Source organism: Oncorhynchus clarkii, chromosome 5 (genome assembly GCF_045791955.1).
Source record: "Oncorhynchus clarkii lewisi isolate Uvic-CL-2024 chromosome 5, UVic_Ocla_1.0, whole genome shotgun sequence".
Classification (NCBI taxonomy): domain Eukaryota; kingdom Metazoa; phylum Chordata; class Actinopteri; order Salmoniformes; family Salmonidae; genus Oncorhynchus; species Oncorhynchus clarkii.
Genome location: NC_092151.1, coordinates 94,354,829 through 94,376,557, shown reverse-complemented (window position 1 = coordinate 94,376,557; position 21,729 = coordinate 94,354,829). Strand labels below are relative to the sequence as shown.

General features: G+C 43.3%; 2 protein-coding genes across 7 annotated transcripts in view; both read right to left on the bottom strand.

The window, feature by feature from the left end:
* LOC139410292 (unconventional myosin-VIIb) overlaps positions 1 to 181 on the bottom strand; it is a 64,080-nt gene extending 63,899 nt beyond the window's left edge. The window contains exon 1 of the mRNA XM_071155780.1: positions 155 to 181. Coding sequence (XP_071011881.1) covers positions 155 to 172 — 18 coding nt within the window. The 5' untranslated portion in view covers positions 173 to 181. The remainder of the gene's footprint in view (positions 1 to 154) is intronic.
* Positions 182 to 9,802: 9,621 nt separating this feature from the next.
* The window catches only part of LOC139409583 (histone deacetylase complex subunit SAP130-like), a 51,289-nt gene continuing 39,362 nt past the window's right edge, over positions 9,803 to 21,729 (bottom strand). For 5 of the 6 annotated variants that reach the window (XM_071154952.1, XM_071154956.1, XM_071154953.1 and 2 more), the window contains exons 17-21: positions 20,593 to 20,847; positions 20,322 to 20,447; positions 16,954 to 17,054; positions 14,561 to 14,674; positions 9,803 to 10,614 (exon numbers count right to left, since the gene is read on the bottom strand). In XM_071154952.1, coding sequence (XP_071011053.1) covers positions 10,456 to 10,614; positions 14,561 to 14,674; positions 16,954 to 17,054; positions 20,322 to 20,447; positions 20,593 to 20,847 — 755 coding nt within the window. In that variant the 3' untranslated portion in view covers positions 9,803 to 10,455. Of the gene's footprint in view, positions 10,615 to 14,560; positions 14,675 to 16,481; positions 16,746 to 16,953; positions 17,055 to 20,321; positions 20,448 to 20,592; positions 20,848 to 21,729 lie in introns of those variants that run through there. The other variant, XM_071154957.1, reaches the window with a different exon arrangement.

Below are 21,729 nucleotides of genomic sequence, written 5' to 3'. Positions count from 1 at the left end.
CAAATCCTTTTAACTATTCTCCCGAAATAATGTTTAAATTCAGTCTGTGACATATTTTCTGTCAAAGACAATGTTGAGGATAGATCCTGTTACTAATCATACAAGCTCATCTCAAACATTTTGTACGAGAAGAGTACGGTAATAGGTATCTTACCTTCCTCAAAACCACCATGATTAAAAAATGTCTTGTCTCCAATCTATAGATTTAGAGAGAAAAGGTGTGTATGAATCCATATCGTATGGAAAGTGCACTACGAAGTGCACTATCTTTGACCAGAGCCCTATTGGGCCCTGGTCAAAATGTATTGCACTATCCTGGGAATAGTGTGACATTTTGGATACAGACAATATATCAGTGGTATAAAATGGCTGCCATGTCAGCCAAGACCACTCCCTTTTTACAGTAAAACAATATTGACACATTGTGACAGCTGATGGTTAAGGCCTTGTGATTCCTGCTCCAATAAATTTAATTTAAGTTTAGGTTTCAATGTCTCGTATGAAATCAAATGATTCAATAGAATCTGAATCCCATTTAAATCCCATTAAGAATCAAATCCCATTTAAATCCCATTAAGAATCAAATCCCATTTAAATCCCATTAAGAATCAAATCCCATTTAAATCCCATTAAGAATTAAATCCCATTTAAATCCCATTAAGAATCAAATCCCACAACAACGCATGTGGACATGTTAAAGCATGTATTCATATGACATGTATATCTTATCACTGGTACATTATGGCTGTCGTCACACCACCATTAGAAGAATCAAAATAACTTAAGACAATTACGGTTCAAACCACCCACTATAGCAGCCCATGGTTTACCTGTAGAGGATATATTGCTGTAGAGGTCTATTAGAAAGCTCTCCCTGGTCCTGTAGACAGTTCAGTCCTCAGCCACCGTTCAATTGTCTGTCCTGTCCAGTCCACCAAGAGAAATATAAAAGAGACAGTACTGTGAACCAGGAAACAGGAGGACAGTGAGCTATGCCAGCACAGCACAGCCAGCACCCCTTTATGGCCTGAAGACTTTGATCTCAGACACCCAGCACAGGAAATAATCAGGGCAGTTACAGTCAACGCATGGCAGGTAGGTCCAGTGGAGGTAACACCCAGCACAGTTACCCTGACGGGAAGGCCCATCCCGAGGAAGGCCCAACCCGAGGAAGGCCCAACCCGAGGAAGGCCTAACCCGAGGAAGGTCTAACCCATGGAAGGCCTAACCCGAGGAAGGCCTAACCCGAGGAAAGCCTAACCCGAGGAAGGCCTAACCCGAGGAAGGCCTAACCCGAGGAAGGCCTAATCCGAGGAAGGCCTAACCCGAGGAAAGCCTAACCCGAGGAAGGCCTAACCCGAGGAAGGCCTAACCCGAGGAAGGCCTAACCCGAGGAAGGCCTAATCCGAGGAAGGCCTAACCCGAGGAAAGCCTAACCCGAGGAAGGCCTAACCCGAGGAAGGCCTAACCCGAGGAAGGCCTAACCCGAGGAAAGCCTAACCCGAGGAAGGCCTAACCCGAGGAAGGCCTAACCCGAGGAAGGCCTAACCCGAGGAAAGCCTAACCCGAGTTGGCCCACCCTAAGGTCTAAAGGGAAGGGATACCTTATATCAACCAACCCCATCTCAAACCTTTCTCTTTGTAGCATCACAGTTTCTATTTCAGCATTAGGATAGGTGGTGTCGTCAAACCTCTGTGAGTAACAGGAAAGGCATGTAAAAGAGGGCTGTAAAAAAGCAGCCTAATAAAATGTGAATTACATTATATTAAAGTGGGATTGCTACACTAAATGTATCATAAACCATGTTGATTAAGTTAACTGCAGTGCCTTCAGAAAGTATTCATACCCTTTGACTTATTCCACATTTTATTGTGTTACAGCCTGAATTAAAAATGGATTAAATAGTTATTTTTTTCTCTCTCACTCATCTACACACAAAATAATGAAAAAGTGAAAATACGTTTTTTAGACATTTTTACAAATGTATTTAAAATTAAATACAGTAAGTATTCGCACCTTTTAGTCAAAACTTTGTAGAAGCACCTTTGGCAACGATTACAGATGTGAGTCTTTCTGGGTAATTCTCGAAGAGCTTTCAACACCTGGATTCTGCAACATTTGCCCATCAATCTTTAAAGAAATTCTTCAAGATCTGTCAAATTGGTTGTTGATCATTGCTAGACAACAATTTTCAGGTCTTGCCACAGATTTTCAAGTAGATTTAAGTCAAAACTGTAACTCAGCCACTCAGGAACGTTCACTGTCTTCTTGATAAGTAACTCCAGTGTAGATTGACCTTGTGTTTCAGGTTGTTGTCTTGCTGAAAGGTGAATTAATCTCCCAGTTTAATTTGGAAAGCATACTAAACCAGGTTTTACTCCAGGATTTTGCCTGTGCTTAGCTCCATTAAGATGATTTTATCCTGAAAACTCCCCAGTTCTTAACGACTACAAGCACACCCATAACATGATGCAGCCACCACTATGCTTGAAAATATAGAGAGTGGTTGCATTGGAATTGCCACAAACAGAACACTTTGTATAAATGACAAAATGTTAATTGCTTTGCCAAAATGCTCCAACAGTGCAGTAATATATATAAAAAAATTCAACAATACACACAAATCTAATAAGTAAAAGAATGGAATTAAGAAATTTAGAAATATTAGGAAGAGCAAAGAGGACAAGTACAGTGGGGCAAAAAAGTATTTAGTCAGCCACCAATTGTGCAAGTTCTCCCACTTAAAAAGATGAGAGAGGCCTGTAAATTTATCATAGGTGCACTTCGACTATGACAGACAAAATGAGAAAAAAAATCCAGAAAATCACATTGTAGGATTTTTTATTAATTCATTTGCAAATTATGGTGGAAAATAAGTATTTGGTCAATAACAAAAGTTTATCTCAATACTTTGTTATATACCCTTTGTTGGCAATGACAGAGGTCAAACGTTTTCTGTAAGTCTTCACAAGGTTCACAAGGTGTTGCTGGTATTTTGTCCCATTCCTCCATGCAGATCTCCTCTAGAGCAGTGATGTTTTGAGGCTGTTGCTGGGCAACACAGACTTTCAACTCCCTCCAAAGATTTTCTATGGGGTTGAGATCTGGAGACTGGCTAGGCCACTCCAGGACCTTGAAATGCTTCTTACGAAGCCACTCCTTTGTTGCCCGGGCGGTGTGTTTGGGATCATTGTCATGCTGAAAGACCCAGCCACGTTTCATCTTCAATGCCCTTGCTGATGGTAGGCTTTGTTACTTTGGTCCCAGCTCTCTGCAGGTCATTCACTAGGTCCCCCCATGTGGTTCTGGGATTTTTGCTCACCGTTCTTGTGATCATTTTGACCCCACGGGGTGAGATCTTGCGTGGAGCCCCAGATCGAGGGAGATTATCAGTGGTCTTCATTAAATAGTACCCGCAAAACACCAGTCTCAACGTCAACAGTGAAGAGAGTAGTACACAGAGTTGTACGAGATCTTCAGTTTCTTGGCAATTTCTTGCATGGAATAGCCTTCATTTCTCAGAACAAGAATAGACTAACGAGTTTCAGAAGACAGTTCTTTGTTTCTGGCCATTTTTAGCCTTTAATCGAACCCACAAATGCTGATGCCCCACATACTCAACTAGCCCAAAGGCCAGTTGTATTGCTTCTTTAATCAGAACAACAGTTTTCAGCTGTGCTAACAAAAGTTGCCTTTTTAAAATGATAAACCTGTATTAGCTAACACAAAGTGCCATTGGAACACAGGAGTTATGGTTGCTGATAATGGGTTTCTGTACGCCTATGTAGATATTCCTTTTTATTTTTTTATCAGCCGTTTCCAGCTACAATAGTCATTTACAACATGAACCATGTATTTCTGGTCAATTTGATGCTATTTTAATGGACAAAACATTTACTTTTCTTTCAAAAACAAGAACATTTCTAAGTGACCCCAAACTTTTGAGCAGTTGTATATATATATTGACCCAATACTTATTTTCCACCATCATTTGCAAATAAATTCATTAAAAATCCTACAATGTGATTTTCTGTTTTTTTTCCCCTCATTTTTCCTGTCATAGTTGAAGTGTACCTATGATGAAAACTACAGGCCTCTCTCGTTTTTTTAAGTGGGAGAACTTGCACAATTGGTGGCTGACGAAACACTTTTTTTGCCCCACTGTATAAATGTGTGTGATGGGATGTATAGACATTATGGACAGTATATGGATAGAATATGTAGTATATCTGAAGAATACGTGTTTTGAATAGTATGTCGGGTGCATTCAGAAAGTATTCAGACCCTTTGACTTTTTGCACATTTTGTTACGTTACAGCCTTATTCTAAACCTGATTAAATAGTGTTATCAATCTACACACAATACCCCATAATGACAAAGCGAAAAACATGTATTTTTTATTTTTTTTTGCAAATGTATTAAAATAAAAATACTGAAATCCCTGATTTATATTTTATGTATTCAGACGCTTTGGAATGAGACTCGAAACTGAGTTCAGGTAAATCCATGTTTCCATCTATCATCCTTGAGATGTTTCTACAACTTGATTGGAGTCCACCTGTGGTAAATTTACTTGATTGGACATGATTTGGAAAATGCACACACCTGTCTGTATAAAAGGTCCTACAGTTGACAGTGTATGTCAGAGCAAAAACCAAGTCATGAGGTCGAAAGAATTGTCCTTAGAGCTACGAGACAGGATTGTGTCGAGGCGCAGATCTGGGGAAGGGCACCAAAAAATGTTTGCAGAATTGAAGGTCCACAAAAACAGTGGCATCCATCATTCTTAAATGAAAGAAGTTTGGAACCACCAAGACTCTTCCCAGAGCTCTAAGGTGCAGGGTTGAATGACAGTGGCTAAGTTCAGGGCGGGCGGTACTGGGCGGGGGCCGGCTAGTGGTGACTATTTAACAGTCTGATGGCCTTGAGATAGAAGCCGTTTTTCAGTCTCTCAGTCCCAGCTTTGATGCACCTGTACTGACCTCACCTTCTGGAGGATAGCGGGGTGAACAGGCAGTGGCTCGGGTGGTTGTTGTCCTTGATGGTCTTCTTGGCCTTCCTGTAACATCGGGTGCGGTAGTGTGCCCCCGGGGATGCATTGAGCAGACCACACCACCCTCTGGAGAGCAGGTAGTGTGTCCCCGGTGATGCATTGAGCAGACCGCACCACCCTCTGGAGAGCAGGTAGTGTGCCCCCGGTGATGCATTGAGCAGACCTCACTACCCTCTAGAGAGCCCTGCCGTTGCGGACGGAGCAGTTGCCGTACCAGGCAGTGATACAGCCCGACAGGATATTGTCAATGGTGCATCTGTAAAAGTTTATGAGGGTCTTAGGGGCAAAGCTCAGGAGGCTGAAGAGGCACTGTCTGTGTGTGTGAACCATTTCAGTTTGTCAGTGATATGTAAGCAGAGGAACTTGAAGATTTCCACCTTCTCCACTGCTGTCCCGTTGATATGGATAGGGCTGTGCTCCCTCTATTGTCTCTTGAAGTCCACGATCAGCTCCTTTGTTTTGTTGACGTTGAGAGGTTATTTTCCTCTCTCCAGGGCCCTCACCTCCTCCCTGTAGGCCGTCTCGTCGTTGTAGGTAATCAGGCCTACCGCTGTTGTCGTCTGTTGTGGCCACAGGGAGTATACATCCTTGTGTGGCCCCTGTGTTGAGGATCAGTGAAATGTAGGAGTTGAACCTTAACCCCATGGGGGGGCGACCCGTCAGGAAGTCCAGGACCGAGTTGCACAGGGCGGGGTTCAGACCCGAGGACGCGAGCTAAGTGATGAGCTTGGAGGGTAAATTTGGCACCCTCAAAGCTCGTCACTGTTTTTTCTTTGTCATTATTGGGTATTGTGTGTAGTTGATGAGGGGGAAAAAATGATTTAATCAATTTTAGAATAAGACTAAGGTAACAATATGTGGAAAAAGGCAATACATTCAGAATGCACTGTATGCCTCCAGCAGGCCGTTATTCAGGAAAGATTAACCATCACTCTGCCTCCTCTCCAATCCCAGCAGGTCCAGTTATTCAGGAAAGACTAACCATCACTCTGCCTCCTCTCCAATCCCAGCAGGCCGTTATTCAGGAAAGATTAACCATCACTCTGCCTCCTCTCCAGTCCCAGAAGGCCGTTATTCAGGAAAGATTAACCATCACTCTGCCTCCTCTCCAGTCCCAGCAGGCCCAGTTATTCAGGAAAGATTAACCATCACTCTGCCTCCTCTCCAATCCCAGCAGGCCGTTATTCAGGAAAGATTAACCATCACTCTGCCTCCTCTCCAATCCCAGCTGGCCCAGTTACTCAGGAAAGATTAACCATCACTCTGCCTCCTCTCCAGTCCCAGCAGGCCCAGTTATTCAGGAAAGATTAACCATCACTCTGCCTCCTCTCCAATCCCAGCTGGCCCAGTTACTCAGGAAAGATTAACCATCACTCTGCCTCCTCTCCAATCCCAGCTGGCCCAGTTACTCAGGAAAGATTAACCATCACTCTGCCTCCTCTCCAATCCCAGCAGGCCCAGTTATTCAGGAAAGACTAACCATCACTCTGCCTCCTCTCCAGTCCCAGCAGGCCCAGTTATTCAGGAAAGACTAACCATCACTCTGCCTCCTCTCCAGTCCCAGCTGGCCCAGTTATTCAGGAAAGACTAACCATCACTCTGCCTCCTCTCCAGTCCCAGCAGGCCCAGTTATTCAGGAAAGACTAACCATCACTCTGCCTCCTCTCCAGTCCCAGCTGGCCCAGTTATTCAGGAAAGCTTTGTTTTGTCGACATTGAGTGAAAGGTTATTTTCCTGACACCACACTCCCAGGGCCCTCACCTCCTCCCTGTAGGCCGTCTCGTCATTATTGGTAATCAGGCCTACTACTGTAGTGTCGTCTGCAAACTTGGTGATTTGAGTTGGAGCTGTGCGTGGCCATGCAGTCATGGGGTGAACAGGGAGTACAGGAGGGGGCTGGATCTATTGGGGCGGTAAGCAAAATTGAAGTGGGTCTAGGGAGTCAGGTATGGTAGAGGTGATATGACCATTAACTAGCCTCTCAAAGCACTTCATGATGACATAAGTGAGTTCTACTCTTCAGGATACCAGTAGAATTTCTTTAAACATAAAATGCACAGCTTTAAAAACAAAACAACAACAAAGCAACCATTTTTATTTCAGTATCAAATCATTTCTGGGTAACAATGAGCTCCGGAGTGGCGCAGTGGTCTAAGGCACTCCATCTCGGTCCTAGAGGCGTCACTACAGACCCTGGTTCGATTCCAGGCTGAATGACAACTGTCCGTGAATGGGAGTCCCATAGGGCGGCGCAGAATTGGCCCGGCGTCGTCTGGGTTAGGGTTTGGCCCAGCGTCGTCTGGGTTAGGGTTGGGTAGGCCATCATTGTAAATAAGAGTTTGTTCTTAACTGACTTGCCTGGTTAAATAAAAAAACACCTTACTGTTGATTGGTTTCATTTAAACTGGTAAACAAAGATGGCTTCTTAGAGCAATTTCTCAATCCAGAACTTTGCTAGGACTGCCTGTGAGTGGTCAACTGGAAACTAGTTGTTATTGGCAGAGAGGTTTGGAACTCTCTTTCTTATTGGTCTAGGACTGCCTGTGAGTGGTCTGAATGGGGAGAGGAAAACTGAAAACTAGTTGTTATTGGCAGAGAGGTTTGGAACTCTTTCTTATTGGTCTATTAGCTAATTTACCACTGGGTGATGTCACCAGGCAGGTCAAAACTCCATCCCACCAAAACAGGCTGATATAAACGGTTCTTACACTAAAAGGGCATTATCATAATTTTCACCATTTTACAGTATTATTCCAATCTCATAGTGTGGAAATATATATATATAAAACACAGGAACATTCTGTTTTTGACTGCACGGGGCCTTTACAACTGCAAAGTTCTCTCTGCCTCATGGCAAAATGTGTAGAATTGCAGAAAATGTACTTACAAATGGCAAAATTGTATCTATGATGCCAAGAATCGTGCTTTTCAAATGTTTTCCCCGGGCCCGAGACTTGGTTCGTCCAGCCATGAACTGCAGACGTAGGAAAAGTAATAGTAGGCTATTTTTTTATCTCACTTGAGTTGTGTTCTGATTATGAAGGGGGTCCCTGATGAATTAGCTATCACGAAAAGGAGGTCCCAAAGCGTTTCAGAACCCCTGATATAGTCAACTCCACGACAATGGGAACATCCATGGAACAAAACTAGTGTCTTCACAGTACATATAAAACAAAATGACTTGAGAATACCGTTTCCTTGAAGTAGTTTTACTAGAATAACAGAGAACCCATGTACAATAGCTGAATTTTCAGGCCCAGTGTCTGATCATAACATCTGAAAAAGAATCACAACATGTTTTTATGAAGTACAAAACCCCAAAATTAGCAACAACAAAAAAAAAGACAATGGAAAAAAAACGAAAAAGTAAAACACTTTCATATTAAACTTCTTATAATTTGAACAGAAATCAGTTCCTGGCATTTTAGTTACACGACAACCACAATACTTCCTAAAACCAAACGCATAATGTACGGTCATCAATCACACCATGAAACATTACCCACAATGCTCGTTAGCCATTTCAAAACATTACCCACAATGCTCGTTAGCCATTTCAAAACATTACCCACAATGCTCGTCAGCCATTTCAAAACATTACCCACAATGCTCGTCAGCCATTTCAAAACATTACCCACAATGCTCGTCAGCCATTTCAAAACATTACCCACAATGCTCGTCAGCCATTTCAAAACATTACCCACTATGCTCGTTAGCCATTTCAAAACATTACCCACAATGCTCGTTAGCCATTTCAAAACATTACCCACAATGCTCGTCAGCCATTTCAAAACATTACCCACAATGCTCGTCAGCCATTTCAAAACATTACCCACAATGCTCGTCAGCCATTTCAAAACATCTCTGCATGTAAATCTCTCTATTATACAGACTGTCTCAATCATTATCAAATAAATATCTGAAAACAATAAACACTCTGCCAATATTTTCATCATCGTTAAAGTTCTGCACATACAGTACAATTAAGTCTGTTGGGGGGTGCCCCATCTTCCAATATAAGAAATATAAAACATATTGAAACAAAAATGGGCATTTGGCACCACATTGTTTATCACACAGGTAAATGCTGAAAATGGAAACAGAACAGGAAGTTGTAAATAAATATAGCATATTTTAAAGATGAGTCATAAATATTTGATTTCTGCCAGTAGTTGTGAAAGTAACGCCCCAAAGCGAGACATTGTTGAACAAAGTCATCCACTACATACGATGTGTTACAGACTTGTTTTTTCCAACCTCATTTGATGATCTTACCAATTCGTACAACATGTTTGAAGTTTTGTAAGTGCTTAAGGTTCCGTTCAACCTCTGCTTTTTTTTTGACAAGAAGTAACTTGAACTGAAAGATACCAAAATAAACTGTAAAATAGGAGAACGGATAGACCTGAGCTCTGTAAAAAAGTAAAACAAAAAAGAAGGGGCCCTTCAGGCAGTGTTGTCTTCCAAATGGCATCCTATTCCCTACGTAGTGCACTACTTTTGTTCAGGACACATAGGGCTCTGGTCAAAATTAGTGCACTACGTAGGGTATAGGGTTCCATAGGGCTCTGGTCAAAATTAGTGCACTACGTAGGGTATAGGGTTCCATAGGGCTCTAGTCAAAAGTAGTGCACTACGTAGGGTATAGGGTTCCATAGTGCTCTAGTCAATAGTAGTGCACTATATAGGGAATAGGGTTCCATAGGGCTCCAGTCAAAAGTAGTGCACTATATATAGGGAATAGGGTTCCATAGGGCTCTGGTCTAAAGTAGTGCACTACGTAGGGTATAGGGCTCCATAGGGCTCTAGTCAATAGTAGTGCACTATATAGGGTTCCATAGGGCTCTAGTCAATAGTAGTGCACTATATAGGGTTCCATAGGGCTCTGGTCTAAAGTAGTGCACTATATAGGGTATAGGGTTCCATAGGGCTCTAGTCAATAGTAGTGCACTATATAGAGAATAGGGTGCCATTTGGAGGACAGAGTGTTGAGTCTTCTTCAGTGAGAACATATTCCTAGAGGGATTCCCTCCAGACAGTGAGCTCTGACTGAAGCAACAGGAGGGTTCTTCTAGTTATGTTGTCCACCCAGCTTCAGTGCTCAGACAGAGATAAGAGGGGTGTGGGTGAGTAGCTGTCATAGTACCAACAGTTCCACCTCTAGCTCCCAGCAGCTCTTCCACCCTGTCCTCCCGTTCGGGCAGGGCAGAGGTGGGTTGTGTTCATTAGGCACGTAAGCAGCAAAAAAAACTAAAACACAAAACAGGGAGGGACTACCCCCTTGACTTATCCACTGAGAAACGTTTACAATTTCTTCTTCTGTTGCAAAACCGTTTTAAAACACATCGCACGCTGTAACGAACAGATCCGTGACGTTGGTGACGGAACAGGAAGTCCAGGCTAGGCCCGATCCTTACGTTTCAGTTTGTTAGATTTTTTGACAGCTCCGTTCTGGTTGAGCAGCTTCAGGACCTTGTCTTTGTGGTCCAGAACCTTCATCATAGTGTCCCGGGCCTCTGTAACCTGGTCCATCACTAGCTTACAACGCTGTATGTTACCCTGCGCACACAGAACCAACATTCAGTTAGGCCTACATGACAACACTGTAGAAGTATCACAAGTATCACACTACTGAGTATAAAAACAAATCGATGCACTGAAATTGTCTGGACTCCCCACCTGTGACTGTGACTAAATAAACTTGTGACTTTTGTGTAACATGTGAGACCTGTCAAAAGGATTTCCTCTTGAAGGACAATAACATGTCATCAAGTGCTCAACCAATCAATCAATCGCTTAATCAATCAATCCACATACCTGTATGAGTTAACCTATAATGATGACGTGGTTAAGAAAGAGTGTTTTGAATGCTGATGTTAACCTTTCTGGTTATAACCTTTTTCGGCAAGACAGATTTTCCAAAGGTGGTGGAGTGGCAAATTTTTTACCAAGGATCACCTTCAGTGCTCGGTTGTCTCCACCAAGTCTGTCCCCAAACAATTTGATTTGTTGGTTTTAAGCATTACACTTTCAAATATCTCTTTGTTGACTGTTGTTGGGTGCCATTATCCTCCATCAGCACCAGCCTGTACCCTACCTGCCCTAAGCTCTCTCCTGGCCCCTTACACTAAGTCTGAATTTGTCCTGCTAGGAGACCTAAACTGGGACATGCTTAAACATTCTAACCAAGTCCTAAAGCAATGGGACTCCCTAAATCTTTCTCAGATTATTACCAATCCCACAAGGTATGACTCCAAACACCCAGAAAAGGCTAAACCCCCTTGTTGTTATCCTCACAAATAATCCTGATAGGTATCAGAGGCAAGGTCATGGCCTGGCCTCTGTACATTGGTATAGAATAAGGTTGATCCCCTCTGTCGAAGACGCTTGGACCTTTTATTTTGATTGTTAACAAACACACCACCATAAAGAAAATGAGAATTACTCCACCTCAAGAATTGCATTTGGTGAAAGGCTCGGGACACGCATACTCAGGCTGACTGGTTCTTGTTTAGGCAAATGAGAAATAAGTTCACACAGGCTATCCGGAAGGCCAAAGTTAGTTACTTTAAGGAGCAGTTCTCTCTCTGTGGGTCTAATCTCAAGAAGTTCTGGAAAACGGTTAAAGACCTGGAGAATAAACCCTCCTCCTCACAGCTGCTCGTGTCCCTTAATGTTGAGGATGTGGTTGTTACTGACAAGAAGCACATCGCTGAGCTCTTTAATCACCACTTCATTAAGTCAGTATTCCTATTTGACTCAGCCATGCCTCCTTGCCATTTCCTCATCTCCCACCCCTTCTAATGTGACTATCCCAGATGGTGCGTCCTTTATTTAACCTGTTTGGGGTAGGGGGCAGTATTTTCACTATTGTATAAATAGCGTGCCCAAACGGAACTGCCTCCTACTCTGTCCCAGATCCTAATATATGCATATTATTAGTAGTATTGGATAGAAAACACTCTGAAGTTTCTAAAACTGTTTGAATCATGTCTGTGAGTATAACAGAACTTATTTAGCAGGCGAAACCCCGAGGACAAACCATTCAGATTATTTTCTTTTAGGCCCTTGTCTTTTCAATACGTTTTCATGGGGAATCCAGAATTCTAATCAACTTTCCTGCAGTTCCTACCACTTCCACTGGATGTCACCAGTTTGTAGAAATTGGTTGAGGTTTTTCCTTTGTGTAATGAAGAAGTACCATAGCTCAGAACGAACGTCATTTCATGTGTACCTTTTGAGAGAGGCTCGTAACCAGAAAAGTAGCATCAGTTTGTTTTGCTCCTGTATTGAACACAGATCATCCCGTCTTCAATTTGATCGATTATTAACGTTTATAAATACCTAAAGTTGTATTACAAAAGTAGTTTGAAATGTTTTGGCAAAGTTTACAGGTAACTTTTGAGATATTTTGTAGCGACGTTGCGTAAGTTGGAACCAGTGTTTTTCTGGATCAAACGCGCCAAATAAATGGACATTTTGGATATATATGGATGGAATTAATCGAACAAAAGGACATTTGTGATGTTTATGGGACATATTGGAGTGCCAACAGAAGAAGCTCGTCAAAGGTAAGGCATGAATTATATTTTTATTTCTGCGTTTTGTGTCGCACCTGCAGAGTTGAAATATGCTACTCTCTCATTGTTTACTGTTGTGCTATCATCAGGTAATAGCATCTTATGCTTTCACCGAAAAGCTTTTTTGAAATCTGACATGTTGGCTGGATTCACAACGAGTGTAGCTTTAATGTGTGATTTAATGAAAGTTTGATTTTTATAGAAATATATTTTCCATGTGGGACGCAAGCGTCCCGCCTACCCCAGAGAGGTTAAAGGGGGAGTTCAAGCTGATCCTAACTGTTATAGGCCAATTTCTATTTTGCTGTGTTTATCAAAAGTGATGGAAAAACTTGTCAATAATCAACTGACTGGTTTTCTTGATGTCTACAGTATTCTCTCGGGTATGCAATCTGGTTTCCTCTCAGGTTATGGCGGTGTCCCTGCAACCTTAAAAAGGTCCTCAATGATGTCACAATTTCCCTTGATGCTGCTATTTTTATTGACTTGGCCAAAGCTTTTGATACGGTAGACCATTCCATTCTTGTGGGCCGGCTAAGGAGTATTGGTGTCTCTGAGGGGTCTTTGGCCTGGTTTGCTCACTATCTCTCTCAAAGAGTGCAGTGTATAAAGTCAGAACTTCTGCTGTCTCAGCCACTGCCTGTCACCAAGGGAGTACACCAAGGCTCGATCCTAGGCCCCACACTCTTCTTAATTTCCATCAACAACATAGCTCAGACAGTAGGAAGCTCTCTCATCCATTTATATGCAGATGATACACTTATACTCGGCTGGCCCCTCCCCGGATTTAAACTCTGTACAACAAAGCTTTCTTAGTGTCCAAGAAGCTTTCTCTGCCCTTAACCTTGTTCTGAACACCTCCAAAACAAAGGTGGTTTGGTAAGAAGAATGCCCCTCTTCCCACAGGTGTGATTACTACCTCTGAGGGTTTAGAGCTTGATTTAGTCACCTCATACAAGTACTTGGGAGTATGGCTAGACGGTGCACAGTCCTTCTCTCAGCACATATCAAAGCTGCAGGCTAAAGTTAAATCTAGACTTGGTTTCCTCTATCGTAATTGTTCCTCTTTCACCCCAGCTGCCAAACTAACCCTGATTCAGATGACCATCCTACCCATGCTAGATTACGGAGAAGTAATTTATAGATCGGCAGGTAAGGGTGCTCTTATTCGGCCATCAGATTTGCCCCCCAATGCTCCTTATAGGACACATCACTGCACTCTATACTCCTCTGTAAACTGGTCATCTCTGTATACCTGTCACGAGACCCACTGGTTGATGCTCATTTATAAAATCCTCTTAGGCCTCAGTCCCCCCTATCTGAGATATCTACTGCAGCCCTCATCCTCCATATACAACACCCGTTCTGCCAGTCACATTCTGTTAAAGGTCCCCAAAGCACACACATCCCTGAGTCGCTCGTCTTTTCAGTTCGCTGCAGCTAACGACTGGAACGAGCTGCAACAAACACTCAAACTAGACAGTTTTATCTCAATCTCTTCATTCAAAGACTCAATCATGGACACTCTTACTGACGGTTGTGGCTGCTTTGTGTGATGTATTGTTGTCTCTACCTTCTTGCCCTTTGTGCTGTTGTCTGTGCCCAATAATGTTTGTACCATGTTGTGTTGTTACCACATTGTTGTCATGTTGTGTTGCTACCATGCTGTGTTGCCATGTGTTGCTGCCTTGCCATGTTGTTGTCTTAGGTCTTTCTGTATGTAGTGTTGTCTCTCCTGTCAAGATGTGTGTTTTGACCTTCATTTTTATTTTTTAATTCCAGCCCCCGTCCCTGCAGGAGGCCCTTTGCCTTTTGATAGGCCGTCATTGTAAATAAGAAGTTGTTCTTAACTGACTTGACTAAATAAAGTATAAATTAAAAATAAATTAAATGTTGTACATGTACTGTTTACTGTCCCCACAAACCTGTATGAGTTCGTTAATGCGGTGCAGCTCGTCGTCGACCCCGGCCCTCTTCTTAGGGATTAGCCCCTCCTGAAGGGAAGTCAGTCTGCTATACACATCATGCTCCAGGTTTGACTAGGGGTCAGAGGTTAGAGGTCAGAGATCAGCCCTGAGGGATGTCAGTCTCCTGTATATATACACATGTAAATTAATTACTTATAAATCATTCAATGTGATTTTCTGGATTATTGTTTTAGATTCCGTCTCTCACAGCTGAAGTGTACCTATGATAAAAATTACAGACCTCTACATGCTTTGTAAGTAGGAAAACCTGCAAAATCGGCAGTGTATCAAATACTTGTTCTACCCACTATATATATACATTCACAAACACACACTGAACAAAAATATAAACGCAACATGTAAAGTGTTGGTCCCATGTTTCACGAGCCAGAAAAAAAATCCCAGAAATGTTCCGTACGCACAAACAGCTCATCTCTCTAAAATGTTGTGCACACATTTGTGTACACCCCTGTTAGTGAACATTTCTCCTTTGGCGAGATAATCCATCCACCTGACAGGTGTGGCATATCAAGAAGCTGATTGAACAGCATGATCATTACACAGGTGCACCTTGTGCTGGGAACAATAAAAGGCCACTTTAAAATGTGCAGTTTTGTCACACAACACAATGCTACAGAGGTCTCAAGTTTTGAGGGAGCGTGCAATTGGCATGCTGACTGCAGGAATGTCCAACAAAGATGTTGCCAGAGAATTTAATGTTCATTTCTCTACCATGAACTGCCTACAACTTCATTTTAGAGAATTTGGCAGAAGGTCCAACCAACCTCACAACCGCAGACCACGTGTATGACGTTGTGTGGGCGAGCGGTTTGCTGATGTCAGCGTTGTGAACAGAGTGCCCCATGGTGGAGGTGGGGTTATGGTATGGACAGGCATAAGCTACGGACAAACAAATACAATTGCATTTTATCAACGGCAATTTAAATGCACAGAATTATTTTTTATTTAACATATATTTAACTAGGCAAGTCAGTTAAGAACTAATTCTTATTTTCAATGACGGCCTAGGAACAGTTCCCTTGTTCAGGAGCAGAACGACAGATTTTTACCTTGTCAGCTCGGGGATTCAATCTAGCAACCTTTCAGTTATTGGCCCATCGCTCTAACCACCTGCCGCCCCGAGATACACCGTGACGAGATCCTGAGGCAGAGATGCATATCTGTATTCCCAGTCACGTGAAATCCATAGATGAGGACCAGATTAATTTATTTAAAAATATATATATTTTCTCATATGAACTGTAACTCAGTAAAATCTTTGAAATTGTTGCATGTTGCGTTTATATTTTTGTTCAGTGTACATCATGCTCCAGGTTCGACTAGGGGTCAGAGGTTACAGATCGGCTGCTGGAGGGACGTCAGTATGCTATATACATCATGCTCCAGGTTCGACTAGGGGTCAGAGGTTACAGATCGGCTGCTGGAGGGACGTCAGTATGCTATATACATCATGCTCCAGGTTCGACTAGGGGTCAGAGGTTACAGATCGGCTGCTGGAGGGACGTCAGTATGCTATATACATCATGCTCCAGGTTCGACTAGGGGTCAGAGGTTACAGATCGGCTGCTGGAGGGACGTCAGTATGCTATATACATCATGCTCCAGGTTCGACTAGGGGTCAGAGGTTACAGATCGGCTGCTGGAGGGACGTCAGTATGCTATATACATCATGCTCCAGGTTCGACTAGGGGTCAGAGGTTACAGATCGGCTGCTGGAGGGACGTCAGTATGCTATATACATCATGCTCCAGGTTCGACTAGGGGTCAGAGGTTACAGATCGGCTGCTGGAGGGACGTCAGTATGCTATATACATCATGCTCCAGGTTCGACTAGGGGTCAGAGGTTACAGATCGGCTGCTGGAGGGACGTCAGTATGCTATATACATCATGCTCCAGGTTCGACTAGGGGTCAGAGGTTACAGATCGGCTGCTGGAGGGACGTCAGTATGCTATATACATCATGCTCCAGGTTCGACTAGGGGTCAGAGGTTACAGATCGGCTGCTGGAGGGACGTCAGTATGCTATATACATCATGCTCCAGGTTCGACTAGGGGTCAGAGGTTACAGATCGGCTGCTGGAGGGACGTCAGTATGCTATATACATCATGCTCCAGGTTCGACTAGGGGTCAGAACAGGGTTAGAGGTCAGGGGTCAGGGCAAGACTTAAGGGTTTCAACAAGACATTAAAAGGAACATTGACATAAGTACTGCATAATACAAGCTCCAAAATACAAAAGTCACTATTTTTTCACCAATTAAAACGTCACTTAAATGTCCTCCGGTGGCTGCAAATGAGAACTGAGAGATGTATCGCCAACGGCACTCACCAGCTGCATGAGCTGAGCAACACACAAGTGCATCTTCCATCCCTGAGCTCGCCGTGCTACTCCTCTCCGATTGGCCACTTCCTGTAACGACTCCTTCTCCTCTGTAGGAACAGACGCGTAACAGAAGACTACTACGCTGACCCCTGTTTTAACGAAGGCTTCGTAAACACGACATAACTACATTACCTATAACCGTACGTCATGGTTTAGAAATGTGGCATAACCTTGTGCTTTATAAAAAGGGTGACATAAGCACTACTTAAATAAAATACCTTATAAATATATCCATATTAAAATGGAGGCTTCACAAAGCATTTATAACCCATCGTGCATCTTGATAGGGCGTTGAAACGCCAAGAAAGAGGGTTCAATTCCCAGGAACACCCATTCAATTCCCAGGAACACCCAACACCCAATCCAAAAATGGATTCACACATTACTAAGTCGCTTTGGATAAAACAGTCCGCTAAATTGCATATAATTATATTAAAATCTAAAACATTTCTAGGATGGTCAAAACTTCTTTCCCTCCTGGGTGAATAGTCCATGTTAATCCTGACCTCAACTTCCCCCCACAATGCTGTGCTGCAGGATAACTCTAAAGCGCAGTCGTGCACAGCAACAACAACAAAAAACCCGTTGTTGAGGCCTTTTAAAAGTTGTTTTTACTTCATTGAGAGTGACTGGCATTGTGGCCGCCAATGGAACGGGCCAGCAGTACTATTACTCAGAGCCTCATATGAAATGACAAAATATATACATTCTATTGAGCCTACTGAGTATTCCCTTACAATACTTCTACTGCAGCACACCCTGTAGGCTGCTCTGAGAGGCGTGTACAGTACCCAGATGATTTGGAGCGGTCCTACAGTACCCTGAGACTACTGCACCAGGTATTCCTATTCTGTTCCCATGCTGGACACCAGGGCTTGATTACAACCTGTTACAATGTTGCCAACATGGCTGATCTTTCAGCAGGGGGAGTGGACGTGTTGAAGACCTGACTGGGTCCAGCACCGTGTGGTATAGATAGTTAAAGACCTGACTGGGTCCAGCACCGTGTGGTATAGATAGTTATAGACCTGACTGGGTCCAGCACCGTGTGGTATAGATAGTTAAAGACCTGACTGGGTCCAGCACCGTGTGGTATAGATAGTTATAGACCTGACTGGGTCCAGCACCGTGTGGTATAGATAGTTAAAGACCTGACTGGGTCCAACACCGTGTGGTATAGATAGTTAAAGACCTGACTGGGTCCAGCACCGTGTGGTATAGATAGTTAAAGACCTGACTGGGTCCAGCACCGTGTGGTATAGATAGTTAAAGACCTGACTGGGTCCAGCACCGTGTGGTATAGATAGTTAAAGACCTGACTGGGTCCAGCACCGTGTGGTATAGATAGTTAAAGACCTGACTGGGTCCAACACCGTGTGGTATAGATAGTTAAAGACCTGACTGGGTCCAGCACCGTGTGGTATAGATAGTTATAGACCTGACTGGGTCCAGCACCATGTGGTATAGATAGTTATAGACCTGACTGGGTCCAGCACCGTGTGGTATAGATAGTTATAGACCTGACTGGGTCCAACACCGTGTGGTATAGATAGTTAAAGACCTGACTGGGTCCAGCACCGTGTGGTATAGATAGTTAAAGACCTGACTGGGTCCAGCACCGTGTGGTATAGATAGTTAAAGACCTGACTGGGTCCAGCACCGTGTGGTATAGATAGTTAAAGACCTGACTGGGTCCAGGTATGGTGTGTTTGTGTAGTGAGGAACATGTAACTTTCAATTTTTTTAGTTTGGGGGCTTTCATCAAGGGAAGTGTTTTAGTTTGGGGGCTTTCATTACGGTGTTTCTTAAGGTTGGGGGCTTTCTTTACAGTGTTTCTTAAGGTTGGGGGCTTTCATTACGGTGTTTCTTTAGGTTGGGGGCTTTCATCAAGGTTAGTGTTTTAGGTTGGGGGCTTTCATCACGGTAAGTGTTTTAGGTTGGGGGCTTTCATCACGGTAAGTGTTTTAAGGTTGGGGGCTTTCATCAAGGTGTTTCTTTAGGTTGGGGGCTTTCATTACGGTGTTTCTTTAGGTTTGTAGGGCTTTCATCAAGGGAAGTGTTTTAGGTTGGGGGCTTTCATCAAGGTGTTTCTTTAGGTTGGGGGCTTTCATCAAGGTGTTTCTTTAGGTTGGGGGCTTTCATCAAGGTGTTTCTTTAGGTTGGGGGCTTTCATCAAGGTGTTTATTTAGGTTGGGGGCTTTCATCAAGGTGTTTCTGCACCTGGTTCCCACTAACATACCCCGTTCAAAGACACTTCCATCTCGAGGCTTAAAAATCCTTCTTTACCCCGTCTCCTCCCCTTCATCTACACTGATTGAAGTAGATTTAATAAATTACATCAATAGGCGATCATAGCTTTCACCTGGTCAGCCTATGTCGTGTTTTGTAATACTCAGTGTATAAGCCTGGGATATCAACCAATCAGAAGTGGCCTTAGTGGGAGTAACCATAGAATTGTATAGGAGTGACCTTACTGAGTAAAGGATTTGTCAGGCACTAGTTAACACAGTCAAAAAGTCAGAATACTTGCTAAACTCTTGCGCATTTCCACAAAATGTTAGTTTACATGTAACAGTAACTAATAAAGGCCAGGTTTTATGCGTTGGGTCCATCAGACCTTCCGCACAGTTGGGTGGAAGTGTCTGGGAACGAGAAGAGCTGTAATGTGACTAACATCACTTGACGTTAAAGAGTGTGCCGTCCTTCAGCACAACACCTCACCCTTTATGAAGCATGACATGTTAGAGTCACTCAGAGAGAGAGAGAGGTATGTTAGACTCTTAAAGAGTGTGCCGTCCTTCAGCGCAACACCTCACCCTTTATGAAGCACACGATTATATCACAGTTGACATAGTGGGTTACGTCACATTTGACATTGGTGATCGCATCACTCAGTTATGCCACATTTATGAACCCTTTGTAAAGCCTGACGTACGGTTACGGATGCTTTGTAACACATTTATGTAGTGCTTATGAAGGCATTATGAAGCCTTTATAAGCTGAACGTCATTTAAAGCAGGACCTAAAAGCTCATACATGCTTATAAACAACTTATCCTCTGACATAGACAACCAGAGTTCTAAATCAGCACGTAAAATACCTTAATAGTAACATACAGAGTGACATAATATTAGAAGCCTCATAATAACACATTATAAAGGCTCACACATGCTTATAACACCTTATATGCATTCCAGAACATATGTAATAAAATACACTATGTCTGCTAGTCAGAACCTCTTCATAAAATGTTTAAAAAAAGGACGTTCTGAGATACGTTTTTTGTTCAGCGTTCTGATTGGACCAATACTGACCTTTGATCCGGATGTCGCTGTACCTCTGGAAGTGGTGATAGGCTGCCTTCCAGGGGTTCCTATAGTGACGCAGCAGAGTGACAGGTGGGCGCGGCCTGACAGGGACGTAACGCACCCCTTCCTCATCTGAGAGAGATCACAGCAAAGCACAAGTATCAGAATTGATACAACTTGGAATTTCACTTGACTTCCTGATTTGACTGAACTGAAATGGAATTGACCCCACCGTGCGGTGAGTGCCACTGGGCATGGTTTAGTGGTATCCACCCACCCACATATTCTCTGGGAGGGGACTCTCTCCTCTTAGCCCTGCTGCCCAGGGGCCTGTGGCCCATAGCCCTGTCCTCATCTGTACTGTTGGTCTCCAGCATTTCAGTCTCTTCTGTGGAAATGACGTGCTGCTGTTTGCGGGGCTTCTTCCTGGGGGAGGCACCAGGAACCAGGTCCCCTGAGGAGGGGGTCCCGTGAAGGGACCCGGCCTGGCGGGGCTGGGTGATGAGGCCTGAGTTCGCCGAGGGCTGGGGCACTGAGGAGAGGAGAGGGGGGGGGGGGGGGACGGACAGACATGTAAATCACAGTACAGGCATGTCCAACCAGTTTTATTTCCTTGTTTAAGAAAGATAGATGGGACTGGGGAGCTTTCACAGTGAATCTTTCCTGGAATCCTCACATTAAGCGTTGGCGATGTCTAGAATGACACATCGTCCGGTCATTGATATATGATAGCATTGTGTATTTTTGTTTTGTTAGAGAGAGAGGGGGGAAGAATTTAATATGCAGTATAATTTGGTGCATAATGCCATTCTTATATAAAATGGTTACAAAAGCCAAAATTAATCTCATTAAATAAATGTTTTAAAACATGTATTAGACCTAGATATTGTTTTTGGGGGTCAATGCTGCAGAATGATTTTCCCATTGGTAGGGCTGTTTCGCTTGTCCATAAGAACACTCAAGATATCAGTTATGTTAGCCTTTTATAAACGGATATTAAAGCCGTATCAAGTGTAGGCTATTGTTATTTCATCTTGACAATCTGGGTAAACACAGACGCCTGCCTTTACTGAGTAACTATAGTACAGCCCGCCTTAGTAACTATAGTGCAGCCCGCCTTAGTAACTATAGTGCAGCCTGCCTTAGTAACTATAGTGCAGCCCGCCTTAGTAACTATAGTACAGCCTGCCTTAGTAACTATAGTGCAGCCTGCCTTAGTAACTATAGTGCAGCCTGCCTTAGTAACTATAGTTCAGCCCGCCTTAGTAACTATAGTTCAGCCCGCCTTAGTAACTATAGTACAGCCTGCCTTAGTAACTATAGTGCAGCCTGCCTTAGTAACTATAGTGCAGCCTGCCTTAGTAACTATAGTGCAGCCTGCCTTAGTAACTATAGTACAACCTGCCTTCACTGA